General features: G+C 35.5%; 1 protein-coding gene and 1 long non-coding RNA gene across 2 annotated transcripts; one reads left to right on the plus strand and one right to left on the minus strand.

Annotated features, from left to right (window-relative positions):
- Nucleotides 1-2,177: 2,177 nt before the first annotated feature.
- Nucleotides 2,178-5,800, plus strand: LOC131161967 (receptor protein-tyrosine kinase CEPR1). Its single transcript, XM_058118046.1, has 2 exons — nucleotides 2,178-4,736; nucleotides 5,183-5,800. Exons 1-2 carry the CDS (start codon nucleotides 2,225-2,227, stop codon nucleotides 5,560-5,562), a joined length of 2,892 nt encoding a protein of 963 aa, XP_057974029.1. The 5' UTR covers nucleotides 2,178-2,224; the 3' UTR covers nucleotides 5,563-5,800.
- Nucleotides 5,801-7,156: 1,356 nt separating this feature from the next.
- Nucleotides 7,157-7,446, minus strand: LOC131161968 (uncharacterized). The gene is made up of 2 exons (XR_009138656.1): nucleotides 7,325-7,446; nucleotides 7,157-7,217 (listed from the first exon to the last, which is right to left on the minus strand). It is a non-coding gene; the product is annotated as an uncharacterized LOC131161968 (long non-coding RNA).
- Nucleotides 7,447-14,146: the final 6,700 nt, after the last annotated feature.

The raw sequence follows: 14,146 nt of genomic DNA on the forward strand, positions 1-14,146 counted from the left end.
AATTATGGAGACAAGGGGATGTTTGGGAAATCATCTTAATTTCTCTCCAAATCTCCTTGATTAATTTATTGCAACTTTAACTTATTCTGTTTCCGTTGGTGGTTAGATATATTTCACGTACGGACATTCTTCTCCGTCCATACTTTGGCAGCTCTTCTAATGTCTCAACACATGCCCAATTGCCTTAAATAAATGGAGGAATCAGTGCTAGTCAAATATATAAATGGAGGAATCAATGCTGTTAATACTATAATGTAAAAGTAACCCATAATAAAACAGATAAACTAAACAAAACAAATAAAAAATAACACTGACACTACATCTACGGGTGAGGAAGAAGAGAATTTTTACTTGATCGATACAGCGAAGTGTTCAGAGCCTACTCCAACTACTTTTTTCATGGTTTCATGCTAACAGACTTGTTAGTCTACCCTCCTGCCTATTTATCCTGATACTTCAATTTTTTACTTATATATATTTGTTGGTTAATTATTCGAATTCACTTATCGACATATGCACGCGTGCTCATCTGGTAGTTTAGAAAGAATAAGCTTGTGTATGGGAGTATGAATTTCAGGGATTCGTATTTGTGTGGATTTAGGTTAAATTTGGATAATTTTGTATTTGCATTGAATTAAAATCTACACAAGTCTAAATCCAAGATATGAATTCAACGCTCCCAAACATATTGGATAACAATATTCTCAAAACAATAAGAAAATGCACAATCAATTTCACAGGGCTTGACAAGGGAATGATCGGTATTGCATCAAATATATCACAAATATAATTATGTATTGTAATAGTATATTAAAAAATAAAATTGATTATCCAGAATAGTCCCCCCTCCCTGAACAATGAACATAAAAATTGTCTCCTACACAATGTAAATATTACCATTTTTTGTATAAAAAATTGAAGTTCAACCTGAAATCAACTACCTACTTCTGAGACACCTAGTGCGGCATTCCCCCTTCAGACAACGGATATCTAGTTCAATATAGATAGAATCCCACAAAAAAGAAATGGACCCAATCGACTGCCCTAGAGCTCCCCCCCGCGCCCCCCCCCCCCCCCCCCCCCCCCCTCCTACATTGCCTGTGACAGTATAAATATTACCATGTTATTCTCATCACAAATGTATGCATGTCCAGCACATTATCACCCATAGCCAGGTGGAGTTTGGTCTGTGGGATCCTTCAGGATTCCAGGAATGTGATGCTAGATTCTCTTGTTTGTTTTTGGAGCTAGAAAGTGAGATAATGGTAATATTTAAATTCTTGGGAATGGTATTGTACAAACAAATCAAAAATATTCCCATTAGATAAACATCTCATTCTTGGAAATTTGAGTACCGAAATATGTAATTCTACCAAGGGACATAGTAGATCCTGGTATTCCACCAACCAAGCAGCTCCTGCTAACAAACGGTAGACATAGGACATTGTATTCCTGAAAAATGCGAGTGTGGCAATGAAACCATCCAACAATTGAGCCAGTAGCAATGAGACCACCCTTCAGTAAAAACCCCATATCTTGGAGGGAACAGAAGCTGCACCATGAAATTATGTAGCAGACCTCTCTGATGTATCAATCCACAGAAGGTCAATTCTGTAGGCAGTAATAACAATTCAGGACCATGGTTCCGTACTAATCAAGTTAAACTAAACCAAATCAAGTTTTGTCAGCTATGTCTTCCTCTATTTGTTTATTAAGAGATCTGGGTCTGGTGTTATGCCTGTTCTATTCATAGACTTGGTCCCATAGAACCGGGAACCTGGTGGAAACAATATGTTTGATGGCAAGGCTGAATCAAAAAATATCAAGCATATGGTCTGGCATATATAATCCTAACGTAATCAACGCAATCAAATGGTTCAGAGAAAGAGGTTGGGCACATCAAAAGGTCCTGATGGACGAGAACATAGGGTGATTAGGATCACACAGTTTATTCAAACATTTCATCAGTATAAAGGAGTAACACTGATGTTATTCCCTTCATGTGTCAGTGGGTATAAACGTAAAGCCTCTTTATGCAAAGATATCCAACACTCCTCTATCTCAGTACTCCTGCACGAACCTCCTTTTTCATCATCATGGCTTTTACTGCTGCATCCAATGCTCCCTTCAATCATGCCATTTATATACTCCATCTCTTCCTCACCTCCTTCTCTGCAACCAATGTAATAAACTACTCTCTCTCTCGGTCTCTCTCTGCCTTTCCATGTCCATCTCTCTCTCTCTCTCTCCAATGGCCCTTAAGTTTAAATTCTTCCTTTTTGTATTATGTCTCTCTCTGTGCTTCAACTCTTTTCAAGCTGCAACCACTACGAACCAGTCTCAGTTCTTCACTCTTATGAAAAAGTCCCTCACAGGGAAGCCCATGTCTAACTGGGATGCTACAGGCGAGGAAGGTTACTGCAATTACACTGGAATTAGCTGCAACATCCAAGGGTATGTGACAATGATCGATATCTCTCACTGGTCCCTCTCTGGCCAGTTTCCTGCAGATGTATGCTCTTACCTACCAAAATTGCAAGTCCTCCGTCTCAGCCACAACCATATCCATGGGGACTTCCCCAACACCATCGTCAACTGCTCTTTCTTGGAAGAACTTGACATGAGTTATAACCATCTCACTGGAAAGCTTCCTGACTTCTCACCTATGATGCCACTCCGGGTGTTTGACATGTCCGACAACTTCTTTACGGGTGAGTTCCCTGTGTCAGTAGGTAACCTCACCAATCTCGAGGAACTGTACTGCAATGAAAATGAAGGTTTCAACGCATGGAAACTGCCAGATAGTATGTTTCCCAAGTTGACAAAACTCAAAGCTATGATATTGACAACATGTAAATTGAGTGGTAGGATACCACCATCGATAGGGAACATGACATCCCTCACTAATCTCCAACTGAGTGGGAATTACCTCCCGGGTCAAATTCCCAAGGAGATTGGATTGCTCAAGAACTTGAAGATGCTTGAGCTTTACTACAACCGACTGGCTGGTGGAATACCAGAGGAGCTCGGCAATTTGACAGAGCTCACTGATTTGGATGTGTCAGTTAACCATCTGATTGGCAGGATGCCAGAATCTATATGCCGACTTCCCAAACTCCGAGTTCTGCAACTCTACAACAACTCCCTGACAGGAGAAATACCAGCTGTACTTGGAAACTCAACGTCCTTAGCTCTGTTATCACTTTATGGCAATAATCTGGCAGGGGAAATTCCACAAAATTTTGGAGAGTCATCACCTTTGGTTGCTTTTGACTTTTCAGAAAACCGCCTATCGGGGCCACTGCCGGAAAAGGTTTGCCAGGGAGGTAAACTGCAGTATTTTCTTGCCCTGGAAAATATTATTTCTGGAGAGATACCTGAGAATTATGCAAAATGTGAGTCACTTATACGGTTTCGAGTTAGCTATAACCGTTTAAACGGCTCAATACCTGAAGGAGTTTTTGGTCTTCCCCATGTTTCAATCATTGATTTGGGTTTCAATCATTTGAGTGGTCCAATTGCAAAAACAATAGGAAATGCTAGAAACTTGTCAGAACTATTCATTCAGAGTAACAAGATTTCAAGTGTTTTGCCACCTGAAATCTCTCGAGCAAGTAATCTAGTGAAGATTGATCTCAGTAATAATCTCCTGTCTGGTCCAGTGCCTTCTGAGATAGGAAACCTAAAGAAACTGAACCTATTGCTGTTGCAAGGAAACAGGTTAAATTCTTCAATCCCCGAGTCATTTTCTTTGTTAAAATCTCTCAATGTTCTTGATCTTTCTAACAACCTGTTGACGGGGAATATCCCAGAAGGTCTCTGTACATTGCTACCCAATTCTATCAATTTCTCAAATAATCTGCTTTATGGCCCAATTCCTCCCTCATTGGTAAAGGAAGGGTTGATAGAAAGCTTTGCAGGCAACCCGGGTCTCTGTGTTCCAGCAAATCTTAATTCACTGAATCACAATCTTCCCATATGTTCACATACTGACAACCAAGGGAGGCTAAACTCTATCTGGGTGATCGGGTTTTCAGTAATGATTGTTGTGGTTGGAATTTTTTTCCTAAAACGTTGGTTTAGTAAAAAAAGAGCTCTGTTGGAAAATGAGGAGACCTTATCCTCATCATTATTCGCTTTTGATGTAAAAAGCTTTCATCGATTAAGTTTCGATGAACGTGAGGTCATAGAAGCTATGGTTGACAAGAATGTGGTGGGGCGTGGAGGATCTGGAACAGTGTATAAAATTGAGTTGAGCAACAGGGAAGTTGTTGCTGTTAAGAAGTTGTGGAGTCGAAAAATGAAAGATTCAACTCCCGAGGATGAATTGATTTTAGACAAAGGATTGAAAACCGAGGTTGAGACACTGGGAAGTATAAGGCACAAGAACATTGTCAAGTTGTACAGCTACTTCTCGAGTTTGGATTGCAGTTTGTTGGTTTATGAATACATGCCAAATGGAAACCTTTGGGATGCCCTTCACGGAGGATGGGTTCTTTTGGACTGGCCCACCCGTCATCAGATCGCGCTCGGGATAGCACAGGGTTTGGCTTACCTACACCATGATTTGCTGCCACCCATCATTCATAGGGACATCAAGTCAACCAATATTCTACTAGATGCCAATTACCAGCCCAAGGTTGCAGATTTTGGCATAGCTAAGGTCTTGCAAGCCAAAGGGGGGAAGGACTCCACCACTACTGCCATTGCAGGAACTTACGGTTACCTGGCCCCTGGTAATTTCTGTTCCAACTTAATCCTATCCAAATACATATCTAACAGGAAACCTATAATATCGGAATGATTTTCTTTCTTATTATTATTGGTTACTGTATTGAAAATATTATGGTACTCTCTGATGTACTTTAAGCCGCATGTTTTGAGCCATTTTTCTCAGTGGGCAATGAGCATTTAGTATTCCTACCTGATGACATTAGGTGATTAATGCATTTTGTTGTTGGAGATATGATTTGAGGAGATTTACATGAGTTCTTTAAAAGTAGATTTCTTTTTTAATCATAGGACCTGAAAACCTATAGTGAGAAGCATAAACAAGATAATTTGGAATCTGATTCTTCAAACAAACTGGCACTTGTGCTAATATTTTAACATACATTCTTTTTGTTCAATTCTAAATCTATTTGTCACATATGTTTCATCATCCTATTTATTCTTGTGACAGAATATGCGTATTCGGCCAAGGCAACAACCAAGTGTGATGTGTATAGCTTTGGGGTGGTATTAATGGAACTAATAACTGGGAAGAAACCAGTGGAGACAGAATTTGGAGATAGCAAGAACATTATATATTGGATTTCAATCAATGTGGAAACCAAGGAAGGAGTTGTGGAGGTTCTAGACAAACGACTATCAGGGTCATTCAGGGATGGGATGATTCAGGTGCTTCGCATTGCAATGCACTGTACCTGTAGGACCCCAGCCCTTCGCCCAACAATGAATGAGGTCGTTCAACTGCTGATAGAGGCAGACCCATGCAAAATGGATTCTTACAAGTCATCCAACAAGAACAAAGAAAAACCAAATGCTCTTAATACTACATGAGGAATTTGATGGGGCTTGTTGTGGAAGTGATACAGCATCTACATATACAACAGTACTCTCTTAAGCTATGAGATACTTGTCATAAATAACAACTTAACCAAATTTGGTTTCCACAGAAACATAGAAGATAAGCTCTGTATGTTATTTTTCCCCCTTTTTTATGGCTCTGTAAGAATTCGAACAACTTTAATTATCGCTATAAGTGCTTTATGGCAACGCACAGCATCTATATTTCACAGACCCACACAGATAATCATTTTCTAACTTTTGAGAATTATGTTTCTTTTCTCTGGCTCCTTTTTATCCATGCTCTTTAGTTCATGAGGGTGACCCAAAGGAAAGAAGGCTCAAAAAGAAAGGCGGAGATGTGGGGTGGAAGGCTGTGATTTGCAAGGTGCTTCTTTTTGCATTGAGTGGGTTCTGATTCTGAATTCAAAATTTGTGTATGATTCGTATGTGGAGGACCCAGTTTGGCTGAGCAAACCAATGGAAAAAAATGGGATGGCTCTGATTGATGAGCATCTTTGTCTCCATTTATGTTTGGGACACGAGAAAGCAGAAGCCTTTTCCTTTCCTTTTTTACATTTTCTTTTTCCAAGGGTGTTTGATTGTTTTGTTGGAATGGGGGTGAAAAATGAGGAAGTGCCAAGCTTATTTCACCATAGATAGTGTGCCATGAACTTCCACTCACAAGTTGGAACACTCTTTATGTCTATTGGATGTGTTTTGAGTGAGATGTAGTATTATTCCATTTATTTCAGAGGCATTACTTCTTTTCGTTAAAAATATAAGAATTTTATACTGCTATTATAGCAAACATTTAGATCAACTAGTAAGAGTTCCAAGTGGGTGTATTTTAATCATTTCCCTAGAGCAAATTTTTAACCAGCATAGAGCAAGTGTTCCTTATGCGTGCACATTCGAAGTGTGCAAGTCCCAACTTTGTGAGGTAGGGTCCTCTGCAAAGAATAAGATTCGAGGACACAAATACTTTTCTTTTGACATGGTGGAGAGACCATACACAAAAAGCAAAAAAGCTTAGATGAAAGCGAATAGCTCTCAAACGAAAAAAGGACAGAATCGCAAGGAGAACTTCGCTGTGAGGAGAAGTTCCTCTCTCAGGACAGACATGTCCTTAATCGTACAGGAAACAAAACATGCACATTTAGAAGATGGATATGTCCTACAATTGCATAAGAAACAAAAATGGACATTTTAAAGATGTTTCATTTTCTCAGCAGAAAAAGGAGACAGTCATATAACTTCAGTGTTTCACTGGCCCAAACAGCTAACCAGTTGCAGCAATTAAAGAGTCGCAGAAAAAATATAACCATTTTATTTCCGAGGAATTGCAGGTAAGAATGCCGGTATTCCACAGCTCCAAATGAAAAATTAGTAGTAAAATAGTGCTTGTGGCCTAAACACTACCATTGCCAACCCAAATGCCAAGCAAATCCACATATAATGCACCCATAATAATCAAAAATTCCATCATTAAAGCATTAAGAAAATCAGAGAAACCACCACAAACACAAATTTTAATTTGTGAATGAAGTGGGTGTGTTCTGCAGTTCCATATTAGTGGTGCACCCACCTTCAAGTGGATCAAGATGGGTTCAGGATACGCTTAGGCATTTCCCCAAACAGCTGGTGTGCTACGATTGGAAGAACAGTAAAAGTAAACAGGCCAATAAAAGCAACGTGTCAGTTAAAACAGTCAATAAAACAAAAAATACAAAGAGAGTCGAGAGAATATTTATACTTTACAACCCTTACGCGAGGCCATAGTTGTGGAGCCCACTGGAATGTGGTTGTCACTTGTCCGGAGTATTTAATGGGCCTGGGCCCAGGAGGAAAATCCCACCATGGATTCGTAATTCAAAGCCCGATGGCCCAAACCCAAGCTGGCAGAAAGACTATGCCAGGAAATGCCAATCGTTTTTGCCATTAATGCTTATTATGTGCGCATTGAGTGGCTGTTAATGTGGATGGCGAAACAGTTCACGGGTCGGATCGTAAATGGGTTGGGTCATAAAAGAATCGAGCTTAAATGGGTCCTAACCAAATAAATCCTAATCCGTCCGTTTAATGGACGGGTCACGAATTATTCATTTAAAAAATATAATTTATTTATTTTAAAATTTTAAAACCCAAAATTACAGAACACATCTGTCTCTCTCTCTCTCGGAAGTCAAGAATGGTTGCGTCGCCAATTAATACTGTGTTCTGGGGATTGCGATTTTCGTTTTACATTGCACATTGAGATTGAAAATTTGAAATCCAGTTGTCCCTTCATTGTTTATTTCCTTTATTTTGAATCACTCCCATCCCCATGTCACTAGCTTGATCAGTTTATACTATAATCCTGTGTGGCTTCAGAAATTTTCAAAATAATTATTGTTTTCATAGATTTTTAAGTTTTTAAAATTTTTATATACCATTCCATTGGTTGAAGCTCTATTTCTCTCAATCCCATTAGTTAATTTATTTTTAAAATATTTTTAAAATAATAATATATTCACCCTCTTCGACCTCCGTGTGATCAGTACAGGACAAGTTCGGTATCATTGCTATTTTTTATTTTCTGTTTTCTGTTTACATTTACGAACAATAAAAAAATAAACTATAAAACTACATTTGTTTATGTTCTTAGCTCTATTTCTATTGTTGATTTCTACTATTTGTTAAAAAAAAAAAAATTAAAAATGAGATCTAATTACTTTCACCTATTTTGACAACTAATTGTTAGACATTTTAATATTAAGAAATTATTCTTTTGGATTAAATCATTTATTTATGTACTTTTAAATTACAATTAAAATAAAATAATCATATGAATCTAAACATTATTGAAAAAAATATACATAAATTTCAAAAAATAATAATAAATCCAATTACAGAACATTTTTACTATTTGTCAATTGTCATGTCTAATAATTTTTTTAATTATAAAGTAAAATTTGAAAGCATAACAAGTAAATAAAATAATTAAAAATTTTTATTTTTATTATAATATTTTTTAATGTGTATTATTTTTAAAATTTTATTATGTTAATTATTTTTTATAATATTATAATTTTAAAACCAAAATAAATATTTTTAAAATTATCTTTAAATATTAACCAAATGTTATAAAAGATACAGGAAAATAAATAGAGAAGAGACAAAAATTTACATGATTCGGCTATACCTACTCCACAAGCGGATGGGATAAAAAACTTCACTATCTCGGGAGGAATAACAAGATGATTTGGAGCCAACCTTGTACAAAATATTTCTCTTCTGTTTATCCCTTGTACAAAATATCTCTCTTCTTTTTTATCTATCCTCAACTCTTATCCTTACTATTTATCTACTTCCTTCAAGCATGCAACATATCTTCAAGTATGCAATGTGTGTGTGTTCAAATGAGAAGGGGAGGGTGCCCTTTTATAGGGCAATAAAGACAGCTAAGCATTTATTGGGGTAAAAAATGAAGGGGTAGAAGATGGGGTAACATTCATATTTTTCATAAAACTCCCTTTTGGATGTCACTAATATATTAACTCCTTTAGCTAAGATCTTTAAGATGTCTCATTCTGATGAGATAAACCAATTTCTTGAATGTTATAACAAGCAATGTTTTGGTGAACAAATTTACTAGATTATCACTTAATCGGATCTGCTAAACATATATCACCATTCTTCCGAAGTTCATGTGTATAGAAGAATTTTGGAGAGATGTGTTTTGTTCTGTCACCCTTTATGTATCCTCCTTTTAGTTGAGCTATACGTGCAGCGTTGTCTTCATATAAAAGTGTTGGAATATCCTTAATTGATTGAAGACCACAATTTTCTTGGATATGAGAAATCATTGATTCGAGTCACACGCATTCTCTACTAACTTTATGGATAGCTAGTATTTATGAATGATTGGAGGATGTTGTTGTAATCATCTACTTTGCTGCTTTTCAAGATATAGCAATTTTTTCATAAAGATATACATATCCAGTTTGAGATTTAGCATTGTAAGGATCAGATAGATATTCAGCGTATATGTATCCTACTAGTTGAGATTGGAATCAAATGAGTACTAGAATAGACCCAAATAAGATGTATCTCTCAAATAGCGTAGAATATGCTTAATTCCATTTCAGTGGCGTCGAGTAGGAGCAGAGCTATATCTTGTCAGTAGATTAACAACAAATGCAATGTCGAGTCTTATATAATTGGTCAGATATATTATAAAGCTGATAGCACTTAAATATGATACTTCAGGATCAAGTAATTCCTCCCTCTTATCATGAGATCGAAATGGATCCTTCTTAACATCAACTGATCGCACCATCATTGGAGATCACAAAGGATGTACTTTGTCTTTGTAGAATTGCCTTAATATCTTTTCGGTATATTTAGATTGATGAACAAGAATTCCGTCATTTACATGTTCAATCTGTAGGCTAAGACAATATTTTTTCTTTCCTAACTCTTTCATCTCAAATTCCGTAATTAAATAATTAGTAGCTTTAGTGAGTTTTTCAGGAGTCCCAACTAAATTTAAATCATCAACATAAATAGCAATTATAGCAAATCCAGATTCTGCTATTTTAATAAAAATGCATGGACAAATTGGATCAATTATGAATCCTTCTTTCATAAGGTACTCAAATAATTGATCGTACCACATGCATCCAGCTTGCTTTAATCCATATAAAGAACGTTGAAATTTAATTGAATATAAATTCCTGGGTTTTGCTTCAAGCAATTTAAATCCTTTAGGGATTTTCATATAAATTTTATCATCCAACGATCTATATAGGTATGCTTTTACTACGTTTATAAGACACATGCTCAGTCGTTCAGCGACTGTTAGCCCAATTAAGAATCTAAAAGTAATTTCATCCATTATGGGAGAATATGTCTCTTCATAATCAATTCTGAATTTCTGAGAGAAACCTTGTACCACAAGACTTGTTTTATATCAAGTAATTTCATTATTTTCATTTCTTATGTGCACAAATACCCATTTGTATCCAACAAGTTGGACATTTTTGGTTTCTGGACTACAAGTCCAAAAAATTCTCTTTTTGATAGAGAGTTTAAATCTGATGTGACAGCCTCTTTCCATTTTGGTCAATCACTTCTATATCGACATTCATTAACAGATTTAGGTTCAGGATCCTCATTACTTCTGGTAATATTAGTAGCTACCGCATATGCAAATGTGTTGTTGACAATAACTTTATTTCTACCCCATATTTCTCCTATGTAATGAATTGAGATCTTATTATTATTTCCAAGTACCTATCCGTTTTCAAGGGATGTCACTTCAAGAGTTTTCTCTTTAGGAGATTCCTCTTTAGGAGTTTCCATGATAGGGATTTCATTTTTAGGAGAAACGGGTTTGTGAATTTCGAATGGATTATCCATCTTTGTAACCTCTTCACGAGTGTTTACAGAAATCAGTTTTATTTTTCTAGGAGTTTTATCTTTTGCATCAACAGGCCTTCCATGCTTAACTTTCAGTTTAGGTTCATTACCTGGTTGTTGTCCTTTGGGGACATCAATACGTGCTGGAATATTTGCAGTAGGTAAATGAGATTTTAATATGGCCTTAGTATCTGCAAAAGAATCTGATAATTGATTTGCAACCGCTTGTAAATATATAATCTTCTAAACTTCAAATTCACTTTGATTTGTGCGAGAATCTAAATGAGATAAACATATAGCATTCCATGTGATTTCATGTTGTGCTTCAGGTACTAATTTTGCTCCTCTAATGTAGGGAATACTGCTTCATCAAAATGACAATCTTGAAATCGTGCTCTAAACAAATCACATGTTAAAGGTTCAAGATATCTAATAGTAGAAGGGGAATCAAAACCAATATATATATATATGAAACTTACGTTGAGGACTCATTTTAGTTTTTTGAGGAGGGGCAATAGGAACATATACTGCACAACCAAAAGTTCTTAAATAAAAAATATCAGGTTGTTGCCCATAAACTAATTGCATGGGTGAAAGATTATTGTAAGCAGTTGACCTTATACGAACAAAATATGCAGCATGAAGAATAGCATGTCCCTAAACAGATAAATGCAATTTGGTTATCATAATCATAGGTCAAGCAACGAGTTGAAGTCTCTTAATAAAAGATTCAGATAAGCCATTTTCTGTATTGGTATGAGCAACGAGATGTTCAACATCTATTCCAAGTGACATGCAATAATTATCAAAAGTTTGGGATGTAAATTCATCAACATTATCCAAACGAATTGATTTAATTGGATAATCGGGAAAATGAGTTAGTAATCTAATCAGTTGAGAAATAAGTCTAGCAAGTGCAATATTACGAGTAGAAACTAAAGAAACATGTGATCATCTAGTAGATTCATCAATTAAGACCATGAAATATCTAAGTGGTCCACATGGTAGATGTATTGATCTGAATATGTCACCATGAATTCTTTGTAAGAAAATGGGAGGTTCAAGACTTACTTTTGAAACAGATAGTTTGACAATTAATTTTCCTTGAAAGCAAGCAACATACATAAAATCATTTGATAAAAGAATCTTCTGGTTCTTTAGTGGATGACCATGTGAATTCTCAATGATTCTTCACATCATTACATCTCCTGAATGTCCAAGACGATTATGTCAAAGTGTAAATAACTTTGGGTCATTACACTTCTGGTGCAAGATATTATATGATTCAACTGCTTTAATCATTGTATAATACAATCCTGAAGATAAAGTTGACAATTTTTCTAAAATTTGTTTCTTCCAATGCAGTAAAAAATTCCTTTATATTACTTCTATTGTTTCTTCCCAGAAACAATAGAAGTAATATAAAGGAATTTTTTACTGCATTCATTTATAGTTTCAATGTGATAACCATTAAGTTTTAGATCTTTAAAGCTTAACAAATTTCTTTTGAATCTAGTGGAATATAAAGTTTCATCTATTTATAATAAAGTACCATTGGATAACTTTATATTATCTCTTCCAAAGCCTTCAATCAAATTTGTAGAACCAGTTCGTATTAACATTTGTTGAAGATATATTCAAGTAATGAAAATATTTCCTATCTCGAAGAATTGTGTGTGTTGTAGCACTATCAGCTAAACAAACTTCTTCCAAACATCTTAAAATCGATCAAAACTTTAATACAATACATACTACAACACATATTTTAAAAACCCATTATAATAATTGATCTTAGCAACAATAAATACGATAATTTATTTATTAAAATCAAAATACAATATTGCTTACTATATATCTTAAAATATTACATCATTATTTTCATCTTGATTTACAAGGAAAACAGTAACATCAAGATAAACATAGTTGGATGGTCCATCATTAAGATCCATTGGAACAACATTATTAGCAAAATTTGTTTCAACTTCTTTACTCTTTTCCTTTTCTTTTATAGAGGTTTGGTATAGATCTACCAAGTGCCTGGGCATACGGTAGGTACGCGACCAATGACCTTTTCCTCCGCATCTGTAACATTGAGTTTCATGTTGTCTGGGTCGCTTGTAATAACCCCAAAAAGGGATATAGAATATTAGTGGAGTGATTCCAAAAAAAAAAATTAATTAATTAATCAAATTTTAAAAAAGAAAAAAAATTAATTAAAATTCATTTTTATTTTTATTAATAAAATATATTATTAATATTAATTAAATATATTATTATTTTTATAATCATTTTCGTTTGTTTTTTCTTCTTCTTCTTCTTCTTCTTTCCTTCTGCTGTCGCGGACACTCTCTCTCTCTCTCTCTCTCTCTCTCTCTCTCCTCTCATTCTCTCTCTCTCTCTCCTCAATTTCGTGGTGGATTTTCACCCAATCGAAAATTGGAAGATACCGCTGGACTCCATTTTTCGCTACCGTCATTTCTACAGGAGCAGATCGGTGGTAGGAGCGGCGTAAATGTATCTCCTGGGGTATGCTAATTTTTCATTTTTCTTTAATTTCTTGCAAATTATAAGTCTAATCGACGAACAGACACCACCACGAGAATCTAGGGATGTATCTCTACAAGTCCAGCAGGACGAAATTCTCGTGGTGTAGTCGTGGGCAAAACCCCAAATTTGGGGTACGGGGGTTATTAAGAGACTTATTTTTAATTAATTAGTATTAATTTAGAAATGTTAAAATATTGATCATCTGGAGTTGAAGTAGGATTTCTGAAATTTAGGACCTAGGTGAGCGCCGCGGGTATAATTTTGGGACCCGCAGGTAAAATTCAGAAAATTAAGTGGGGTGTTAAATAATAGTTTAAATAATAATTTGAGGTATATGGAGTTTATGGAAGGTTAGTTGAGTATTGTTTTGGGAGAAATTAGTTAATTAATATAGGAAAAATGTGACTTTCAGGATTTGAGTTTCGGGCGTTAAGGGCTTAGAATCTGGGTCCTAACGAGACTCTCAGTAAGCCAGGTAAGGGGAATAAATTATAGCAGCATTTTTAGAATTACTGTTTAAATTCATACCATAAAATGTGCTTATGGTATTTTGTTTGGAAATTATTACGATATAAATATCAGATAAATTGTGTGGCATTTGAGTGATTTTAAATTGTGATATTTTGGA

This window comes from Malania oleifera, chromosome 8 (genome assembly GCF_029873635.1).
Source record: "Malania oleifera isolate guangnan ecotype guangnan chromosome 8, ASM2987363v1, whole genome shotgun sequence".
NCBI lineage: Eukaryota > Viridiplantae > Streptophyta > Magnoliopsida > Santalales > Ximeniaceae > Malania > Malania oleifera.

Excerpts from the sequence above, each read along its gene's own strand:
- LOC131161967 (XM_058118046.1), top strand. The coding sequence starts at position 2,225 with ATGTCCATCTCTCTCTCTCTCTCTCCAATGGCCCTTAAGTTTAAATTC. Across the intron at positions 4,737-5,182 it reads TTACGGTTACCTGGCCCCTG|AATATGCGTATTCGGCCAAG; the intron begins GTAATTTCTGTT and ends TTCTTGTGACAG.